Consider the following 21528-nt stretch of genomic DNA (forward strand, 5'->3'; position numbering starts at 1 on the left):
GATGACCAGAAATTTTTAGAATAAAGCTCTTGTAAGCCAACACTTTTTATTCATCTAAAAACTAAAATCCTTTCTTCAACAAGAATATTCCATAACTTTATATCTTCCATCACCCCTCACCCCTCACCCCTCACCCCTCACCACAGCACCCCGTATACTTAGTTCAGCCCTCTTTCACAACGAAGAGGACTGCGGGGTAAATTATAACCTAAGCCAATCTTCAGGCAAAAAGCATGCAGCGTTACAACTGTCAGATGGCAGACTCCAACTTGTGGGGATACGAGCAATATGTCTTGGCTACTTGATCGAACGGAAAGGTCTCGTCTAATTACTCAAGTATGAAACTCAACATGTACAATCTGTGTCACTTGCTGCAAGGGGTACTGACTAACAGCATTTTTTATGAGGAAAATCACAAGACTTTCTAAGCCATGTGATGTCATGAGATGTTGGCAGGAACGTGTGAGCTTGCAGTTCCAAAATGCATGGAGAAAAGATGATCCCATTTATAAATCTGTGGAGTGAGATGTGGTGAAGATCTTGGCTGCAGATTCGTATCCATAACGCCACATGGGAGTGAATATGAAACAGATGTTCCTCCACAAATACCACATTGATTACAGGAACGCCGACTAAATGTTACACTTAACATATATTTGCATAAATGGGGTTCAGTAGGTATCTCATATCAAATACAGGTCGAAACTTTTCGGCTTGTATTTAGAATTTAGATTGAAATATGGATCGGTAGATCAGGACCTCTTACAACTGGACGTGGGAGTCCTAAAAGGATTGTAAAATCCTTATCTCTAAAGAGAAGAACGATATATGGAAGTCTGTTGACAAGTATCATACTCAGCCAGCCAAAATTTGTATCTGGAAGCCAAATTTTAGCACAAGTATGCTAGAGTCCTTGCATGAGTAATTCCTCGTACCGGTTTCGGACACCTCTCGCTTCGAAGCCAAACGACATTCCACATAACCACATCTCGGTTTTACGCAAATGGAGCTCCTTCCAGCTCAATACTCTTTCAGTAAATATAAGGCTCGGTGTATGACTGAAGTAATTGATCTACAGATGTTAGAAACATTGTGGAACAACGTACCATCTTTTTGATCTGTAGAGAAAATGTGGTGATAGGTTTCAACAGGAGCACACTCGCAACACGTCCTTTAAGATCAGATTCGATGTTAATGACGTTGAAAGTAAGCAAGCAGATCATATTTACATGAATAATCTGTCGGGTTCCTTGCCTCGTTGAAGCCCGAGCATAGAACTGGGTGGTGATTGCATGAAAAGTAACTCTACAAGATTTTTGATCCTAATACTAAAGCTGTAGCTACATGCAAATCTAGGGCTTGAATAACTTGTAGTGAGGATAGACGCAGTGCGTACCATTTCGGAGATACTACATCAATAGTGGGTAAGTCGATCACCCTACTTTCGGGCCACCCCTGTTTTGGGCCACCCTTTTACACCAAAGATCGCTTTTTTGGCCTATTAATATCTCTATCAATATATAATCTAATTTAATAATAAAAATTGAATATATATAATTTAAGCCATTTTAGGCTTATTCTGAAATTTTTAGATTTTTAGGATTTTTCTGTATTGAAATCTAAAGCTTCAAAATATCGATTTTTTTAATTTGTATAAGAATCACATATAAATTTAAAACTTTTATAAAATCTTTAATAACTTTTTAACAATAATCATTAAAAGAAAACTATATATCTTTTTAAAAGTTTTGAATTTAAATCTATATAGAAATTCAAAAAAAAATTTAAAAAAATTAACAAATATAAAGATATAATATACAATAAGTTTGAAATAGTATAAATAATTTCTATAATTTTGAGGGTATTTTTTTAAATATTTATTTATAGAAAATTTTCTTTTTTTTCTAAATCCTTCAAAATAAACATATTATAAATTTATAATAAAATTTTATAATTTATTTTTAATAATTTTTATTAAAAAGTTATTAAAGATTTTATAAAAGTTTCAAATTTATATATAATTCTTATATAAATTTAAAAATCAATATTTTGAAGCTTTAAATCTTAATACAAAAAATCCTAAAAATCTAAAATTTTCAAATTAGATTTAAAACGATCTGAATTATATATATATAAATTTTCAATAAATTCTATTCATAAATAAGAAAGTTAAAAATTACATTTTTGGTGTAAAAAGTGGCTTAAAAGGGGGGTGGCCCGAAAGTAGGGTACCCGACTTAGCAGATTTCGTGAATATATTCATAAAAGTTTGCCAATCAGTTTGTTGATCCAATAAATTGTTAGAGGCAATCTCGGCAACTGCGATGTCTGAAGACCATTGATTGATGTTTCTGGAATGCCTGATAATTGTTGGTGTGTACCCACCCCTTATGCCGTTGTAGTAGATGGCCAACTGGATGTACATCGCAGTCTGTATAACCACAGGATCAAAGTGAAGAAACATTAGAAAATTACCTACTATAGTAGATATGTAATGCTCTCTCATAGCATAATTCAGATCAAAGAAATATTTTCGTCAGAGATCCACTTCAAACAATACTGGATTGGCAGAGTGTGCATTAGTAAGATTTCTAGCAAACCGTTGTCTAGACAAACTAATGATTTTTTTGGAAAGAGATAGATAGAGCTTCTATGTGATTCTTGTTAGAGAAATATAACCTTGATTGTGTGTTTCATCTAGGGATATCTCTACTAGGTACTTCTTCTTATTACATACCTTCTTCTCACCTCACATATCGTGTGTTCAATATTATCCAGACTTCCTATGCCATACCAACCCATAAGGCTCACTTGTAGATCAACATCCCACCCTCACTAATTGATGATGAACTACGTACTGGTAGGCGCTTAAGGAGGGGTCTTAGAATCTTTAATCTTCCCCTCTTTGCAGGCCAAAGCCCTCTGATAAGGATTATAACGTGTGCGGAGACCAACACAATCCCAGTCTGCTTTGCGTACGGAGTATATCTGGAATCTCTCTTTCCTCCCCTGTGTAACATAATACTGCCTTGAGATTCTGCAGCGTCCCCATACATAACGTTCTGTTTGTCCTGCTTTGCTCTGTGCCTTACCTAGCACTCACATTCTCTTTCCCCCTGGCCCCCAACAATACAAGAAAGATTCGATATAAAATAATGTGCATATGATTGTGGAAATTGAAAAAGAGAGAGAAGCACAGTAGGCTTCTACACAAGTAACTTGTCAAGAAAGAGAGAAACCTTATATCAACATCAACAAGCAAGCTGACTAAATTGCTGAAGCTTTGGAACGGGAATGATCAAGCAATTGGTGGACCAAAAACCATTCACTCACACACTTGTACTTTATTATTACTTCCTTACAAGGAACTTTTTTCATTCGCTTGCTTTTTTCAGCTAGGCGAATTTGGGGGAACCACAAAATATATTGACACGACAAAACTTCCTCGAATTCTTGAAGTGCTCAAGTTTTTGCGGTTCTCCGAATCCAAGACAAAACCTCATATTATTTTATTGAGTTATTTTCAATAGATAAGCAAAGATGGATGTTGCCGTCTTGCGAGGTCGTATTGCTTCGACACTTGATCCAGATGCTGATACTCGTCGGCGCGCTGAACTGGACCTGAAATCGGTAAGCATTCCTAGCAAATTCTATTTCCTTCTACCTCTAACAATTATTCAACAGGCAGAGGAACATCCTGGATTCACCGATGCTCTTCTTGATATTTTACAAGCAGAGCAAAGTCCTGCAGTTCGGTTATCAAGTATGCAAACTTCTTCGCAATACATACCCCGCTGCTGGCAGATACTAACGCTACATTGCAGCGGTTGTCTACCTTAAGAATCGCGTTACGAGAGCATGGCTACCGAGCGAAACCCAGCCCAAGCCGATGGCCGACGATGAGAAGGCTAGATTTCGAAATCGACTCCTACCTTTCATTGCGTCCTCTCCACCACAAATTCGACAACAACTTGTCCCAGTCCTTCAAAAGATTTTACATTATGATTTCCCAGATAGATGGCCTTCCTTTATAGAAATGACTGTTCAATTATTGAACACAAACGATGCAGCATCAATATTCGCAGGTTTACAATGTCTCCTCGCAATCTGCCGGGTTTTCCGTTTCAAATCGGGAGAGAATCGCGCAGATTTCGACGCAATCGTGGAAGCCACATTCCCAAGGCTTTTGACAATCGGACAAGGCTTGGTCAATGAGATGAGCGAAGAGGCGGGAGAAATGCTTCATATCGTTCTCAAGGCATACAAACATGCAACATTTGTATGTACTTGTGCTTATTTTTTTGAATATTCATAAAAGTGCTGACAGTAATAGTTTGACTTATCTGCTTCATTGCGCGAACATACCGTAGTAGTCGGCTGGTGCACTTTGTTCCTCCAAACAGTCGCAAAAGATGTTCCAGCTACCGCTTTACCTGAGGATGAAGCCGAGAGAGAAGCCAATCACTGGTGGAAGGCCAAGAAATGGTCATACTTCAATTTGAACAGACTCTATGTTCGGTGAGTAATTTGCAGGTAATTGACACCCATTTTACTAACATTCCTTTAGTTATGGCAACCCCACATCTTTGTCGAAAGGCAACGGAGACGATTATGCCGCATTCGCAAAAAGCTTCACAGCCAATTTCGCACCCGAAATTCTCAAAGGTTACCTTCAGCAGATTGAAAAATGGGTCGCAAAGACAACATGGCTCAGCAGACCTTGTCTTTCATATACCTTGGTTTTCCTTGATGAGTGTGTTCGACCAAAGCAAATGTGGGCTCATTTGAAACCACATCTCGACAGTCTTGTCACCCATTTCCTTTTCCCTGTTATGTGTCTATCGCCCGACGATGTTGAGAAATTCGAAACCGACCCAGAGGAATATTTACACCACAAATTAAACTTTTACGAAGAGGTCTCAGCACCAGACAATGCCGCAACCAACTTCTTGATCACACTCACCAAAGTTCGCAGAAAGCACACCTTCACCATTCTCACGTTTGTCAACTCGATTGTAAACGAATACGAGGCTGCGGGAGAGGGACAGAAGAACCACATTGCAAAGGAGGGAGCTTTGAGAATGATTGGAACTTTATCCAGTGTTATTCTAGGAAAGAAGAGTCCAATTGCTGAACAAGTGGAGTATTTCTTGGTTCGATATGTCTTCCCCGATTTCAAGAGCTCCCAAGGATTCTTACGTGCCAGAGCTTGCGACACTGTTGAGAAGTTCGAACAGCTCGATTTCAAGGATACTCAGAATCTCCTTATTATATACCGAAATATCCTCGAGTGTATGGCCGATCCAGACCTTCCAGTTCGTGTTGAAGCAGCACTCGCATTACAACCTTTGATTAGACACGACATCATCCGCACAAGCATGCAATCAAACATCCCACAAATTATGCAGCAGTTATTGAAACTTGCCAACGAGGTTGACGTGGATGCATTGTCGAATGTTATGGAGGATTTTGTTGAAGTCTTTGCGGCAGAATTGACTCCTTTCGCAGTGGCATTAAGCGAACAATTGCGTGATACTTATTTACGAATTGTTAGAGAATTATTGGAGAAGAACGAAAAGAGAGAAGATGATGAGTATGGCGACTATTTGGATGATAAGAGTATTACCGCACTCGGAGTTTTGCAAACGATTGGCACTTTGATTTTGACCTTAGAGAGTACTCCTGATGTTCTTTTACACATGGAATCCATTCTAGTGCCAGTCATCAAGGTCACGTTGGAGAACAAGCTTTATGGTTCGAACCCTCTTTTCCTTTTTCTATTTGAGACTTGCTTATACTAATAGTCGCAGATCTTTACAATGAAGTTTTCGAGATCATTGACAGCTGTACATTTGCCGCCAAATCTATCTCGCCAACCATGTGGCAAGCATTTGAGCTCATCCACTCAACTTTCAAGGCTGGCGCCGAACTTTATCTCGAAGATATGCTTCCAGCTTTGGACAACTTTGTACAATATGGCTGTGCTCATCTCGTGCAATCGCCACAATATTTGGATGCCTTCTTTGGCATGGTTGCAGATATGTTTGCTGATGATAAGGTTGGAGGTGTTGACAAAATTTGTGCATGCAAGTTGGCCGAAGGCATGATGCTCAGTCTAAGAGGTCACATTGATCAATACGTTTTACAATTCGTCGACATGGCTATGAGAACTCTCACAAATACAGATGTCAAGGTCAAGTCATACAAGATCCATCTTATGGAAATGGTTATCAACGCAATCTATTACAACCCAGCTTTGACTTTACATATCCTAGAGCAAAAGCAATGGACCAATAAGTTCTTCAGCTTGTGGTTCGCAAGCATTGATAGTTTTACCAGAGTACACGACAAGAAACTTTCAATCGCCGCCATTGTTTCCTTGCTCACCCTCAATGCCGATCAGGTTCCAGTCAGTGTTCAACAAGGCTGGCCTAGATTGTTGCAGGGTATTGTCAGATTATTCCAGACTCTCCCCACGGCCACAATTAACCGTGAGGAAGCATTAAAAGATGACTTCCCAGCAGATGGTGAGGGATATGATGATGACGAGGATGACGAGTGGGCTGGTGATGATAATGCCTGGGGAGAGGAAGGTGATGAGGGAGATGACGAAAACGACATCAAGGATGAAAGTAGCGCCTATCTCGAGTTTTTGAGCGAAGAAGTAAGTGATGATGATTTTAACTTGAATTAATACGTGCTTACAAAATTTTAGGCTTCAAAATTCAGCAATCTTGAAGATCAAGACTCGGATGATGAGCTTGGTGAAGAGAGTCTTCTTGAAACTCCTCTCGACAAGGTGGAGCCATACCAGTTATTCAAGAACGCCTTGATGAGTATGCATTATTCCTGGAAACATGATTGGAATGATGTACTAATTTCTATACAGAACTTCAACAAGAACAACCTCAACTTTATGAATCACTTACCACAAATCTTAACCCATCTGAGCAAGAAGTTGTTCAAGGTGTTATACATCAAGCAGACGTCAACGCAGCTGCGGCAATTGCATCGGCTCAAATCGAGGCACAACTTGCTGCAGGCGTAGTCAATGGAGGAGCTTGAAGAAGAAGAAAAGATTAGATTCGTCATGATTTATGTCGAATAGTTGGAGTGGATTAAATGGTTGCTCAAGCGCACGTTGCATTTGGTTGGCGTTTTTTTGATATGAGAGATATGAAATGAAGTTCCAGATTTGAATTTCATGATATCCTTACAGGTACGAAATGATTATGGATGCTGCATACCCTGGGATTTTAAGAATCATTCGGGATTGCGAGGAATGGTAGTTGATCAGGGTTGTGGGATAGGAATTTCATCTGATTAGATATGATGACGATGGTGATGAGATGAATCTTATCGATTGGATGCATATCAGATCGAATTTTGATGAGATTGAGAATTGGTAGGGTAGGGTAGGGGAGGTATAGTATAGTAATTACTTTACAACTTGAAGGACGACTTTAGTCGTTAGATGTTACGTTGCAATACCACATTCCAGAATAAAAATTTGCCATTAAATAATATTTTGAATGATTTGTTGTTGTTTATGTGATGATCTATAGGTAGTTTGTGGATTTACAGAGGGGGAGTGATTCCTGATTTTGGTGGATGGATGGATGGAAGGGGGATGAGGATGGAGGAGGTTGAAAGGAAGTTAAATCAAGTCAAGTTTAGGCTGCGCAACGGGTATCCGCGGATAATCCGTCTGTGGAGCGGATAATTCAGAATCTGGATGAGTAACTTGTAGAACAGGTACAAATTACCTGCGGATATCTATCTATTTATATATTATATAACTATTCATAATCTTTTATAATATTAATATAATTTTATAATTAATATAAAAATTAGTATAAATCTAAGCTTGGATCACTTTTGGGCTGAAAAATAATCTGGGAATAGCTTCATATTTTAAACGAAAAAAGTAAAGATTCTCCGCTTTTTTGAAGAATCTATATATCCATAAATTATTTACAAATAATCCACAAATTATTCACAGATAACCCATATATCCACAAATAATTCATTTATCTATAAATAAATAGATTATCTATAAATAATTTACAGATTATCCATACAGAGCAGGTAATTTTAAAGCCTCAACAAATAATCCGCAGAGCGGATTATTCGCAGATAATCCACGGGTACAGATAATTTGTGCGTAGCCTAGTCAAGTTACAAATATATTCCAAGCTGTTTTCTCTCTCTCTCTTTCTCTTTCTGTGTGCTCCTAAGACATTTTGTTATCTCTATATCTCTATATCTAGTACAAACTAATCCATTCCATTCTGTCACTATCATCTCTTATAAGTTGTATGTATGTATGTATGTATTATGAAACGAGATAATATGAATAAAAACTTATAGACTTATAAAGAGAATAAAGAGGATTGGATAAAGGGGAGGGAGGAAGGGAGAAAAGAGAGATTGAGAATAAGTTTCAGATTTGGATTCAGATTTGGATTTAGATGGAAATGAAAAATTTTGTATTGTAAATTTTGTGAAATTGGAGATTGAGTGATTGAGTGATTGAGTGATTGAGTGATTGAGTGATTGAGTGATTGGAAAATGGAGGGGTTGAGAACTTGAGGGCTTGAAAACTTAAGGACTTGATTAATTATTTAATATATTACAAGATGAATTCCGAGAGATATTGAGAATGAATAGATTTCATTAATATATTGATCTGAATACATATATTTCTTCACGTTGATCTTTATCTTTTTATCTATCTTTCTCTTTATGACTATACCTAAATGTTTATCTAAATATCTATCTGAATACTAACTCAAATACTAACTCGCTTCTCTGTATCCCCAACTCTTCCTACCCGCTTCTCACTTCTCGCTTGCCTTTCCCTTTGTTTCCCTTTGCCTTTTTCTTATTATCTATTACTTACTAATTATTATCTCTTACTACTCCTTACTCCTTACTCCTTATTATTTATCTCGCTTATTATCTATCCTACTCCTTTTCCCCTTATGTCGCTTTCAATTCTATCTCCTTTTATACTCCCTTCCTCTCTCTTTCTTTTGTTAGCTCTCTCTTCAATTTCAATCACCTTTTTCCCTCTCTCTTCATTTTCTATTACCCCTTCCGTACCTCTTCTCACAGTTCTCATCGGTTTTTATTACACTCTTTCCATTACATACCACTCCCTTCAAGTATCATTCCCTTTCGAAATCCTATCCCATCAAAAATTCCCCCTTGAATTCTAATCTCAAACATCTCCTTTCTCCTTTCTCCTCTCTTAACCTTTTAACCTTTCTTTTCTTTCTTCTCTCTCCTTACACTCAATTTTCTTCCCCCTTTAAAGCTCTCACATCCTCCTTCTCCTCCCTCTTACATCCCCCCTTACAGCTCAAATATCCTCCTCCACTACCCAAACCCAACCCCAAATCCAAACCTAAACCTAAACTAAAAATCCAATTTCCCACCCACTCCCCTCCAAAATCCACACACACGTCCATACATACTTCCATCACCATTTCTCCTCAAATCCCTTATTTCTCTCCAAAAGTTACACTCCCCTACCTACCTAGATAATTTCCTTCTCCATTTTATCTACAACATCTTTTCTTTATCCGAATCATCATCAACATCAATTTAATTTTCCATTCCTTTTATTCTCTCTTTACTTTTCCTTCTCCTTCTTCTCCCCCATTCTCCCTTCTTCCTTCTCACTTCTCACTTATTCCTTATATTCTTTCCATTCCCTTCTTACTCCCTTCTCGCCTACTCACCCAATCAACCTCCCATTCCCCTTACTTTTCTTTCTTATTTCCCTTACCCTTTATCTTTGTCTCATTACCCCCTACTCTCCTCCTAATCATTCACCATCACCTTCACCTTCACACTCCCTCTCTCTCCCTTTCTTCCCACCTCCGCATTATTTAACTTATTTATTATCCTCCTCCTCTTTCTTCTCATTTTGCTTTCGATTCCATCCCATCCCATTCTTTTCATACTCTTTTCATACTCTTCCCATCCCTTCCAATCTCCCCCCTCCAGAATTGCCTCCTATAATCCGCCCCCCAAAATCCCATCCCACCCCAATCCCAACTCCAGAATCAATAACACATACAATCCTTTCCTTTCTCTTCCAATACACTCCCTCCTCTTTGATCCTTCCATTCCCCTCCACTTCCCTTAATTTTCTCCCCTCTCCCCTCTTCCTTCTTCTCTCTTGCTCTCTCTCCTCTCTCTCCCCACCTTCCTATCCTTCTCTTTCCTCTCCTTCCTTCTTAAGATCCATTTCAGATCCACCCCAAATTCTAGCACTAGATACCATATACTCACCTTCACATTTAATCATTCATTCTCTCCATATTCAAATTTATCTTATTCGAAACCTCAAATTTATTCTTTTTTCTCTTTTTATTTCTTCTTTTATTTTTCCCTTTTCTCTTTTCTCTTTTTTAAACATTTAATATTTTATATTATATATCTGATACTAAATATTATATAAGTTATATAATTTTATATTTTCAATCTCAATTCTTATTTCTATTTCTATCTTTACCTCTACCTTTACTTCTACCTCTATCTCTACTTCTATCCTAATCTCAATTTCAAGTTCAAGATCAAACTAAATCCCAAGCTCAATCACTCCCAACTCGATAAAGAACCGATTCAAGTCTTCACAATCTCTAGATATATACAACATACACCCCAATCACCAGTTACATCACATCAGTCACACTGAACAAAACTTCATATATATTTCTTGACCATTTGTATTCCATTTCTACCTTGTACCTTATTTATCTTATCTTATAATCAAGTCCTCACCAACACTTCCTAAATCATCCACTTGTGCCCTCCTATCGCCCGACTATTTCACCAATCCAACCCCTCATCCTCAGCCCTGTCCAGTCTGACCTAGCATCTCAATGTCCGTATCATTATTTGCACGCGCCATACAATTTCTCTCTCCATATCCTCCATTCCCAATTATCACTGAGAGTCAAGAGCCAGTAGCCAGGAACCAGAAGACAGGTCTGAACAAATTCAGTCAGGTAGCCCAGTCAACATCACTCATCCACCAATCAAATCCACCCCCAATATCAACTCCATTCTCGCACATCTCTCCCTCACGTTCTGATTCACTCAGCTATGTGGGTAATCACCAATTAGCCGGGTAGTGTACTTATTCCCAAACTCCGGAGCCCATCGCATTTGCATAATTGACCTAGCATTTTTGATTAACACCAAAAGGCAGCGTAAATCAAAAGCCCATAAGGGAAACAAAAAAAAGAAGCAAGAGCTAGAAGTAAGAAAGGCAGAAAAAGAATGAAAAGTAAAATGAGATAGAAAAAAAAAAAAGAGTAAAGAAAGAAAAAAGGTCCCAATCGTAACACATTGACTTTATTACATAAACTCCAAACCAAAACATGTGAACCCCATAATGGCCCTCCGGTGATTCCATATATCTGTGGAGAAGACTATTCCCATCTCCGCACCTTTGATATATTCCCAATTCCCAAACCTATCAACGAAGATGTGCTGTTGTTTATTGGTTTTTTTCACCATGACATCCCCAAGAACCCTATTCATCCTTATAATAAAATCAGGTAATTCGAAGGCGCTATTCCAGTGTCTCCATTCTCTTTCTTGGCTTGCCACCATCTTCCGCTTACGTCCGAGACTTCTAATATTTCGTGTTTGGCGAAACTAATCTCGTTGGCATCATCTGGGTTGGCATCGTAAGAGTAAATGGCCTTCGCTCGATATGGGTATTCTGTAGGTTGAATGACCTCTCCCGGTGTAGGTTCTGAACCCATGCCACCATTTGGTCCAAGATTGCTGGCTCCGAATCTTGGTTGTGATGAGTTGCGCTCGGCTCCTGCGGCACCTCCTGGGAATCCTGCTACGGGTGAAGATGTTTCGAAACCACCCAATTGCGCTGATGTATACATTTGTGGGGGAACATTTGAAGAGACTGAAGTATCCGGTCGACCAATTCCATATCCATTTCCATACGCAGTCGACATTCCTCTTCCTGACGACACTCTGTGGTCTTTATGCAGTGCAAACGAGTCAAGGTATGCTCGAGGTACCGCTGAAGGTGTTGATCCAAAGTAGAACATCCAAATAATCTGGATTCAACATTAGTAAGGGATCTAGACCATTGAGAGCAAATAATCTTACCGCAACCATCGAGAGAAGGATATGTCCAGCAGCGGCTGCTTCTTTTGCTCCATTTGAAGAATAAATTAATGAATTGACAGATGAACTTGTCAAGACGAGACCGGTAGCCAAGAAGCCAACGATAGCAACATGATAGGTTTGAGTTGTATCCGATGCTATCACAACAAATATACCTAGAATGCAACACAGCATATATGCAATCGTAAACCATGAATAATTTGGAAATCCGTCATTAGTTGGGTGTGATGCAGTCGCTAATATCGATCCAATGAAAGCAATAAACCATGCAAGCTATCAATCGTTCATGTCAGTAACCATTGCAGGTAGAGAATGAGGCGCAGTGTATATCCACGACTCTGAAATAACATACCATAGCAATCGAGATGGTCGCCAGCGCGAATGGATCACCTAGAATATTATCCATACTCATTCCACGCATTCCAGCGGTCCTCCGACCTTTATAATCTGATTGATTCATTTTGCGTAGTGACGGTGAGGTTATTGGTTTGTTGGGTATAAGAAAGATCTACAAGATCGTGAAAAGGATGTTGATGTTGTGGTTGAAAGTAATTATTGTTGTCGACTCGGGGATTATCGTCGCAAATAAGAGCATTCGATTCAATCGAACGAATTGTAAATCGAGGATGAAGAAAATTGAGGAAATACGTAAATCAAATATTGAAGAGGGTCGTAGAATAGGTTGGCCGGTGGTCGAAGTGATGTTTCAGCTGCAGTGACTGAATTAAGGAATCTACTTCAATAGATTGAAGCAAGCAAATGGGAAAAATCCAGATGAATCAATTCAACGCAACGCTCGTTATTTGGGGTATCGTAATTTTGAAAGCTAACCACAGCCCAGCAGTAGCAGCGACCTTGATCTTTTTAGAAAATAAAAATCAATATCACGAGGATTGAGTGATAGTGTTGAAAGAGTGTGGTTGTGGTGTAAAATAAGATCGAAGGTAATGTATGTATGTATGTATGTATGTGCGTGTGTGTGTGTGGTGTGTGGTGTGTGTGGTGGAGGGTTGTTGCGTGCGTGGTTTAGAAAAAGGGGATCGATGGGTGTGATGATACGCGCAATGGCACGAAAATTGAGGAAAAAAGGTTAAAAAGGATTAATTAACAAGGTATATCTGTATGTATGCACCTTGGGTATATGTACCAGGGATGGGGTAAGAGTGAACAATGTGTACCGTATGTATGTAAGTGTACGGGGTATGCAAGTTCCCAGATTGGCAGTGTATGATGTGATGGATGTGAGAAATGAATAGAAAGGGCAATAATGAGTGGATGTGGCTATCAGGGAGGTTACCGAAAAGCGACCAGATCGGAGTAGGATTTGGGGTAAAGAGTGAGTGAGTGAGTGAGTGAGTGAATGAATGAATGGATGAAATGGTGAGACGGATGCTTTTTGGCGAGAGAGAGAAGAATGGTATGAACGATGGATGGATGGATGGATGGATGGATGGGTGGGTGGATATATGGGGTAGGGTAGGGCAGTGTGAAGTGTGTTGATTAGGCTGAATGAGAGTTGGTATCCGGAATAAGAATGTGTAAGATTGATTGGGTGTGATAGTTATAATTCATTCAATGGTAATGGTAACGGTAACGGTAATGGGGTGAAATTCCTCTATGAAAATGAACGGAAAACGGGATCACGGAAAGCAAAGGAAAGGAACGAATCTAGAGTGTCTGGGTCTAGCCAGAGTGAGTACTAGGAGGAGTTAGGTGTCCTTGGTAATTAATAAGAAAAAAAAGATACGAATCATTCATAGCGAGCGTATCTCTACCGAGGACTCCGGAAGTGAGCATGGCATACAAGTATGATTATTTACAAGGCTCGAGCAAGAAGCAAGGGAAGAGATGCTTCTCTAGATTGGAGTGAGGCGGAGGATTTATGCTAGCTACCTAGCTGTATTCATTATGAGATTCATTACCAATTTATTAGTATATCCCATCTTGTCTTGTCTACTTACTAGATACTAGAAATACCTCCCTCTACTTTCATTATCCTCTTCTCTCCTCCCATCCATCGTATCACATTCCAATAAGATTTGACCCCCCCAACTCGTCGCATGGCATTGGCTGAAAGAGACGAGAAAAAACGATGGGGCCATCTAGTACGACGCACGCTTTAGGGAAATTCTTTGCTTTAGTTTGAGATGCGTTTTTTTATTAGTCAGGTAAAAGATGTGGTGGTAGTGGTAGTGGTAGTGGTGTGGAAATTCATTTGGGTTCCTGATATCTATGGAGTATCGAGTGTCTATCGACCTACTACTTACTAACTACAGAGTATACCGGTATATACATCTTCCAAAGCCCTGGAAAGCAATATAACATACAATGTACACACATCATACCCCTCTCAATCTCAATCTATATTATACCACAAAATATACATCATCAATCATCAATCATCCATCAATCATCCTCCTCCATAAACCTCAAATTAATCAATAATTCAGTACCTCCCAACCTATCTACTACTCCGTAAACTCACTAACCTACCAACTAATAACTAACTAACCAACCAACCAAATAAAATACCTAAAATCATACCTTTCTCCTCTCCCTCCCAGATTCCCAGACTTTCCGATCCGATTCCTCCCAGGGTCCATCTCCGATCCATTTTTCAATTTTTTATTTTCTCATCACAAAAATCCAAAAATCTAGACTTTAGGATCATCCATCCACACACGTTTCACATTTCAGGGGTCAAGTCAAAACCCTCACTTTATTTATTTTTTTCGCAAGTGTACGAAGTAATAATTCTTTTTGAATTTCTTAATGAAGGGGAATATGGATACTAGGTCCTCACTCCACTCTACTTTGCTTGGTATTTCTGATACTTTTACAGGTATAATATATTGATCAGTATATTGTGTATATCTTTGTATGTATGTATGTATGTATGTGTGTAATCTAGTCGCTCCTAGGTATCTTCATGTCACCCTTACTACCTACTTACTTACTACCTAGATACTTCCATTCCATCTCACACCATACGATGATAACTTATAACGAACAGATCACCAACTACCATCTCCTCAGCACTGCCTTCCTCTGGACTCTGCACCGCTACAGAGTCCACAGCACGCACAGCACAGCTGCACAACACGGACCGCAAGCTCGTATGCTCGTGTGCTCGTGCTGGTTCCTGGCAGCTGTGATGTGATGTGATGTGCAGTGCAGCGCTGTGTTAATCATACGTTCCCTACTACCTAGTCTATCTCCTCGACGTAAGATTACATGCATACTTGTCAGAAGCAGATGCAGATGCAAGTTATATAAAGTCCAATCTTCAATCTTCCATCTTCCAAGAGAGGGAACGGTGCTTTTATGTCAATATTTACATCCAACTGCCCATACCACAATCCCCAATCCTATCATACTTCACACCACAGAGGACCCTTCAATTTTTTATTTCCATCTCTCAAGTATCTACGAGTATCGCAAGCACATTTAATAGCCTGTGCGTACGAAGTACATATATTATATTATATATTATATTCTACATCAAATACCTACCTACCTAGGTAGCAAACCCAACACAATATACCATTACGTCAAGAGGCAATTCCCGCGAAAGAAGGTTTTATAATCTTCTTTCTCCCTGCACCACAAAATCACCATACACAAATGACGATATCCACGTCCCACCATCCAACGCGCTTTTCTCTCAACCGTTAGGTTTCGGAACATGGACCAGGTATCTAGGATCACTACGGAGTATTTCTCAAGCTATTGTGATCATCTTTTCCTTCTTGTGTGTTGATCGAAAATTGGAGCTGTTGAGTTTGAAACTTTGCTCATCACTACTCACCACTCACCAATAAATGAAAGATGATCGAAGGGAGAAAGACGAAGAAAAGATCTTCTGCTAGCAACGGGCGCCTTCTCCCCACGTTTATCATAATAGCTCGTGCTGTGCTTTGCTTTGCTCTGCTCTGTTGTGTGGTAGTGCTTGGTCTCATTATCCTCATCACGCGTGGAATTTCTAATTCAGACTCGTTGGCGCCATGCAATGTCATGACTGAGATTATCACGATTCGTGATACTCCAACTTCACAGTCCTGGGCAGAAAATTGTTCTCTAGATATTGGAACAGCTCAAAAATGTACTCAACTACACGTGTGAATGGTGCTTCCTAACTATGAGGTTCATTCGCTCCTAAGCTCTTGCAATAACGGCTGTTCATCCCTTCGCAGGCGGCACCGGTGATACAACAATTACTACAGATATATCTGACTGATACATATGATAGCTGGTACGTCATAGCTCAGACCGTTGATATCTTTGTAGCCAATTCCTGAAACGCGGATCATACAACCTCCGTACTCTTCCATTTCTCAGCTGTAGTATCATCGCCTTGTCCAAGATATTGGGACGTATCTCTCCGCAATTACTAAAATACTGCTAGAACAATCATCATCACACCGAGATGTCGATGTTGCTCTGACCCAGAGACGTTTCCGTTCCATCTCACTTCACTAACTTCAACATGACGTGTATCTCTTTGGTATGTTCCCACTGAGAAGTCAAGCTTCTGATAACGTGTTGACCGTGAGAAATGTGAATCTCACTCCTGAGCTATTCCATCATCCAATTGTTTCAGTGTTGTGGCTCTTCGAACCTTTTGCTCTACATGTTGCACTCTTTCTTCCAACTCTGCCCAACTTTCACCGGTTCGTAATATATCAACAGTATACCATCGTTGAATCACCGCCGCGGTTCTTTGTCTCAACGCTGATAACTCCGCATTCTGTGCCATCTGGAGAGCTTCGATTTTCGCAATTCGAGGTTGCAATTCGATGAGTTGAGCTGATGATTCTGCGGATGGGATTGGCATGTCAAGAATAGATGTTAATCGAGAAGCAGTAGATGGATATGCGCTGGCGGATGCTAATACGATAGATAAAATACTGGATGTGTCGAGTGTGGTAGGTAGTATGTCTGGGTCAATGGATTGAAAGAGGTCGGGATACTTGGCATCTAGAACGAACGCATTAGTTATTACTACTGAATAGCCCCCGATAGTCCCAATAGACTCACGTAACTGCAATAAATCCTGAATCACCCTTGATTTCGAAGCAAGTCCATGTAGAACATGTTCTAAATCTGCAAGTCGTTCATACGCAGATATAGATACATCGGAACTTGTGACAGATGTAGTGTCAATATGACCACACACAGCATATTCTATCCTCCGAAGACGGGCTTCTAAGAGATCAATAGTTTCCGAGGCTGTCTTGTCGAATGTGTTATCCATTGCGAAAAGTGAAATTGGATGTTTGGAACAATTGTAATTTAATGTTCCTCAATAATCTGGGGAAAGGAGAGGGCTGCAGCCAAAAATGTACAGCAAGGCTGATAAGGTTAGGGAAGTTTAAAGCCTAATTAGTGGCTTAGCTTGGCGATCACTCGCAATCTTGAAGACTGCCGATTGCTTCCGCTTCATCACTATTCTGACGGGGCACTTTTTGATTATTGGTCCTCACTCATTACATGCGATTACCAGTCAATTGCGCGACATTCACCTCCCTTGACGAATACATCAACTTATCCTCTGATCACAACTTCAGACGATACTCACAACATTCACAACCGTATGCAAACGGGTATGGTGGCGCTTAGAAAATTGTAGGATCAGGACAGCTCTTCGAAAGCTCCGCATAAATACCTACGCCAATCATTCCCCATACTGGCACGTTCTCACCGACACCTCGAGGAGAAAGAAGAGAGAGGAACACAACTAAAACATGGCTTCATATTTGACTGTGGGCGGGCCCAGCGCCAGTAGCTCAGAATCTAACCGTGGTCCACGGTAAGCAAATGTTCGGGAGGAAATGATGGGAAGAAGGATGTATACTGATGGTCGCGTGCAGAAGGAAATCAAGTCGAACAATTAAAGAACAGAACCTGCCTCATGGTCAAGCATCTTGGATTAGTAGCAATGTCAATCTTCTTAACACTAGTATGTTCTACCCCAAACTCTCTGGGGATGATGCTAATGTTGAACTCTCTAGTCGTTGGCGCTGGTACGCTTGCCATGCCCCTAGCGATGTCACATATGGGAATCCTACTCGGAACATTCGTTATAATATGGTCGGGTATGATGGCTGCTTTTGGGTTATATTTACAATCTCGATGTGCGAGATATCTTGATAGGGGGACGGCTTCTTTTTTCGCTTTATCCCAAATCACCTACCCAAATGCAGCAGTCATTTTCGATGCGGCGATTGCCATCAAATGCTTCGGTGTGGGTGTCAGTTACTTGATCATTATAGGTGATCTGATGCCAGGAGTTGCGACTGGTTTCAGTCAGGGAGCAGAATCTATGCCAATTCTTATGGATCGAAAGTTTTGGATAACAGTCTTCATGTGAGTTTGGCATTCTACTTTTGATATGATTATACTGACTTGTCTCTAGGTTTGTTGTTATTCCACTCTCATATTTAAGACGTTTGGATTCTTTGAAGTATACTAGTATTATTGCTCTGGTTTCTATTGGATATCTTGTCATTCTCGTAGTATACCACTTTGTTAAAGGAGATACTATGGCAGACCGGGGTCCAATTAGAGGAGTTGAGTGGGCAGGAATAGTCCCAACGTTACAAAGTTTTCCCGTCATCGTCTTTGCTTATACTTGTCACCAGAATGTAAGTAGTAAACACCTTAGTTTTCCATTGGTATACTAACAGTTATAGATGTTCTCTATTCTGAATGAAATCAAAGATAACTCACCCAAGCGAACTACAGGTGTTGTTGCGGCAAGTATTGGAAGTGCTGCTTCTATATATGTTTTGGTCGCTATCACCGGATACCTATCTTTTGGTAACGCTGTGAAGGGAAACATTGTTGGAATGTGTAAGTGCTCATTATTGAAATTGCAAGCTCGCAACACTAACAATCATAGATATTCCATCTACTGCTTCAACAATCGCTAAAGCAGCTATTGTGATTCTTGTCATGTTCTCATATCCACTTCAAGTACATCCTTGTAGAGCATCAGTTGATGCAGTCTTGAAGTGGCGTCCAAACTCCTGGAAGAGAAGTCATTCGCCTACTGGTTCGCCTGCACGCTCTGCTCCTTTACTCTCTGGTGGTCGTGTACGACCAGCTGCAAGAAACGATACTATCAGTGAAACACGATTTGCAATTATCACCACGATTATCATTGCCCTTAGCTATTTTACAGCAGTTACTGTATCATCACTCGATAAAGTCCTCGCATATGTTGGAAGTACAGGAAGTACAAGTATTAGTTTCATTTTACCAGGTTTATTTTACTACAAGATTTCCTCATCAGATTCGATCCATCACCAGCGATTAACAAAAGAAGATGACGAAACAGATTCTGATGAAGATGAGGAGGAAGGTCAAGGTTTACTTGGTCAATCCATCAAGAAGATCACTTGGCGTAAAACCATCTTACGAAAGCTTTCGTTGGCATTGGCTATCTATGGTCTTTGTGTGTTGGTCATTTGTTTAACGACCAATCTATTCTTCACAGCCCAGGGGCATTAAAGTTGATTGAAAGGGGAGATTCACCTCTGAAGTTTGTATCGCATCTGAAATCATAAATTGGCAAGGCGCCGGGCGTTTTATCATGGCATCTTGGAAGCGGCATGGATTATAAAAGTCAAACATGGTGTTGTTTAGTCATTCATTAATGCCACAATTTTTGGGGACCTACTTGGATGTAAATAGGCAGGGTTTGGACATGAGGATAGGATTATATATAACGGCCGTTCGTCATAATAAGAGATATTATTTTCGATCAATTTTGGAATTGATTTAATGGTGTAGATGTAGATATAGGTATGTGATGTGATGTGATTTGATTTGAATTTTTTGTAATTCCTAACTCCTGATTTTTTCAACTTTACAAATGGACGCCCAGTCCATGCAAATCCGGTAATTCCATATTATCACGACAATTCATCCATCATCCACTGATCGACCTATTTATCGTTCATGAATATAAATGGACATTCGTCTCCTCGTCAAAATAGAGTCCCTCCCTCCCTTCTAGCATTTTTGCACATCTTTTAGGATATGTAAAGTGTCAAAAAGTAAAAACGTAAAACGCCCCATACATGCTATACACACATACATCATCCCCCCTTTCCTTGCTTATTGAATTTCACATCTCCATTTGAGGTTATCGTCGTACCGGACATATGTGGACATGGATAGATAGACATATTTCTTCCAATTCGGATTCTGATTCTAATTATGCGCGAGATGTATGGGTGTAGTTTTATTTTTGATTGTTTTGTTTTGTTCTTGACGTTTGTCGTTTGTGTAATCAAAAATAGATAGAGAGATGAATTCTCATTCCGGTTCCAATCCCAGTTTCACAGCAGCAGCACACAATGTGAGAAGAGAGGACTTAGATATAGACACAAGCTAAGAATCGCTTTTGAGAATGGGTTTGCTGGAGATGGGGGACGTGGGTTTTTTGGATTGGGGCGTGTATTGGGGTTCGAGGAGGGCCGGCCTGGTGGGTGGGTGGGTTAGTATTTGGGATTTGAGGGGGGATGGGGGGGATGAGTTTGGGGAGGGGTTTGGTGTGGAATTGGAGATTTTGGGGGGGGGGGGGGGGGGGGGGGGGGATATTGCGATTCTTCGGATTTCCAATTTCCATCCTGTAATTTTCCAAATAATAATGATAGAAAATATAACCAGAGATAAAAATAAACACAACTCAAACAACATACCATACTCAACAATCTCCACGCCGTCTTCGACGGCTGCGCACCCACGCCCAACCAATACTTTGCGCGCAGCGTATCCAGACGAATGTCTTTGAATTTTTGTCCCTCGCCGTCTGCGGGGAGCTTGGGGATTGGGTCGTAGGTGCCGAGGACTTCGAGGGGGAGGGAGTTGCGGGCTGAGCTGGGGGGGATTAGTGGTGATGTTTGATGGGGGGAAGGAAATCTTACCGGGCTTGTGCAACAACGATGTTGTAGAAGGGCTCTCTTTTGCGGCCGAAGCGCGCGAGTCGGATGCGTACAACCATTATTTTTGTTTGGGGTTGGGGTTTCGTGGAGGGAGATGGATAGGTTGTGATGTGATGTGATAGATATGGTATTGTAGATGAGGGAAATTATTTGAGATTCGGAGATTCTTCGGGTAGCGGGATTTCTTGGGTGTGGGAGTGGAACTTGTGGGCAGGGGGTGGGAGGAGAGGAGGGGTAGTGATGTAATTGTACTTGAGGAGGATTGATGAGATAGGTGGGTGACCTTCTTTGAAGATGGATGGCTACTCTGGGATTTTTGTATCTGGAGAGAAGAAATATATAATACAAGTTGATTGATCTATTTGTCTATTTCTGTCTTTCTTTCGAGAAAAGTATTAACTTAACG

General features: G+C 40.2%; 5 protein-coding genes across 5 annotated transcripts; 2 read left to right on the forward strand and 3 right to left on the reverse strand.

Annotated features, from left to right (window-relative positions):
- Positions 1 to 3540: 3540 nt before the first annotated feature.
- On the forward strand, positions 3541 to 7065 carry EAF01_003192 (uncharacterized protein; the record flags this gene model as incomplete). Its single annotated transcript, XM_038911446.1, has 8 exons — positions 3541 to 3630; positions 3685 to 3763; positions 3825 to 4279; positions 4334 to 4518; positions 4568 to 5754; positions 5811 to 6664; positions 6716 to 6836; positions 6890 to 7065. The coding sequence occupies 8 exons, from the start codon at positions 3541 to 3543 to the stop codon at positions 7063 to 7065; spliced, it is 3147 nt and encodes a 1048-aa protein (XP_038772681.1).
- A 3658-nt stretch (positions 7066 to 10723) lies between these two features.
- EAF01_003193 (uncharacterized protein) lies at positions 10724 to 13779 on the reverse strand. Its single transcript, XM_038911447.1, has 3 exons — positions 12524 to 13779; positions 12154 to 12444; positions 10724 to 12101 (listed from the first exon to the last, which is right to left on the reverse strand). The coding sequence occupies exons 1-3, from the start codon at positions 12629 to 12631 to the stop codon at positions 11562 to 11564; spliced, it is 939 nt and encodes a 312-aa protein (XP_038772682.1). The 5' UTR covers positions 12632 to 13779; the 3' UTR covers positions 10724 to 11561.
- Positions 13780 to 15053: 1274 nt separating this feature from the next.
- On the reverse strand, positions 15054 to 17481 carry EAF01_003194 (uncharacterized protein). Its single transcript, XM_038911448.1, has 2 exons — positions 17209 to 17481; positions 15054 to 17148 (listed from the first exon to the last, which is right to left on the reverse strand). The coding sequence occupies exons 1-2, from the start codon at positions 17423 to 17425 to the stop codon at positions 16736 to 16738; spliced, it is 630 nt and encodes a 209-aa protein (XP_038772683.1). The 5' UTR covers positions 17426 to 17481; the 3' UTR covers positions 15054 to 16735.
- A 434-nt stretch (positions 17482 to 17915) lies between these two features.
- Positions 17916 to 19683, forward strand: EAF01_003195 (uncharacterized protein; the record flags this gene model as incomplete). Its single annotated transcript, XM_038911449.1, has 6 exons — positions 17916 to 17980; positions 18042 to 18130; positions 18183 to 18537; positions 18587 to 18815; positions 18864 to 19023; positions 19073 to 19683. The coding sequence occupies 6 exons, from the start codon at positions 17916 to 17918 to the stop codon at positions 19681 to 19683; spliced, it is 1509 nt and encodes a 502-aa protein (XP_038772684.1).
- Positions 19684 to 20551: 868 nt separating this feature from the next.
- Positions 20552 to 21181, reverse strand: EAF01_003196 (uncharacterized protein; the record flags this gene model as incomplete). The annotated part of the gene is made up of 3 exons (XM_038911450.1): positions 20552 to 20659; positions 20880 to 21057; positions 21105 to 21181. 3 exons carry the CDS (start codon positions 21179 to 21181, stop codon positions 20552 to 20554), a joined length of 363 nt encoding a protein of 120 aa, XP_038772685.1.
- Between the last annotated feature and the right edge of the window lie 347 nt (positions 21182 to 21528).

The sequence above is a fragment of the Botrytis porri genome (assembly GCF_014898465.1).
Source record: "Botrytis porri strain MUCL 3234 chromosome Unknown BPOR_004, whole genome shotgun sequence".
NCBI classification, from domain to species: domain Eukaryota; kingdom Fungi; phylum Ascomycota; class Leotiomycetes; order Helotiales; family Sclerotiniaceae; genus Botrytis; species Botrytis porri.

Excerpts from the sequence above, each read along its gene's own strand:
- EAF01_003193 (XM_038911447.1), bottom strand. The coding sequence starts at position 12,631 with ATGAATCAATCAGATTATAAAGGTCGGAGGACCGCTGGAATGCGTGGA. Across the intron at positions 12,445-12,523 it reads CGACCATCTCGATTGCTATG|CTTGCATGGTTTATTGCTTT; the intron begins GTATGTTATTTC and ends AACGATTGATAG. Across the intron at positions 12,102-12,153 it reads TCCTTCTCTCGATGGTTGCG|ATTATTTGGATGTTCTACTT; the intron begins GTAAGATTATTT and ends TGTTGAATCCAG.
- EAF01_003194 (XM_038911448.1), bottom strand. The coding sequence starts at position 17,425 with ATGGATAACACATTCGACAAGACAGCCTCGGAAACTATTGATCTCTTA. Across the intron at positions 17,149-17,208 it reads TCAGGATTTATTGCAGTTAC|ATGCCAAGTATCCCGACCTC; the intron begins GTGAGTCTATTG and ends CGTTCGTTCTAG.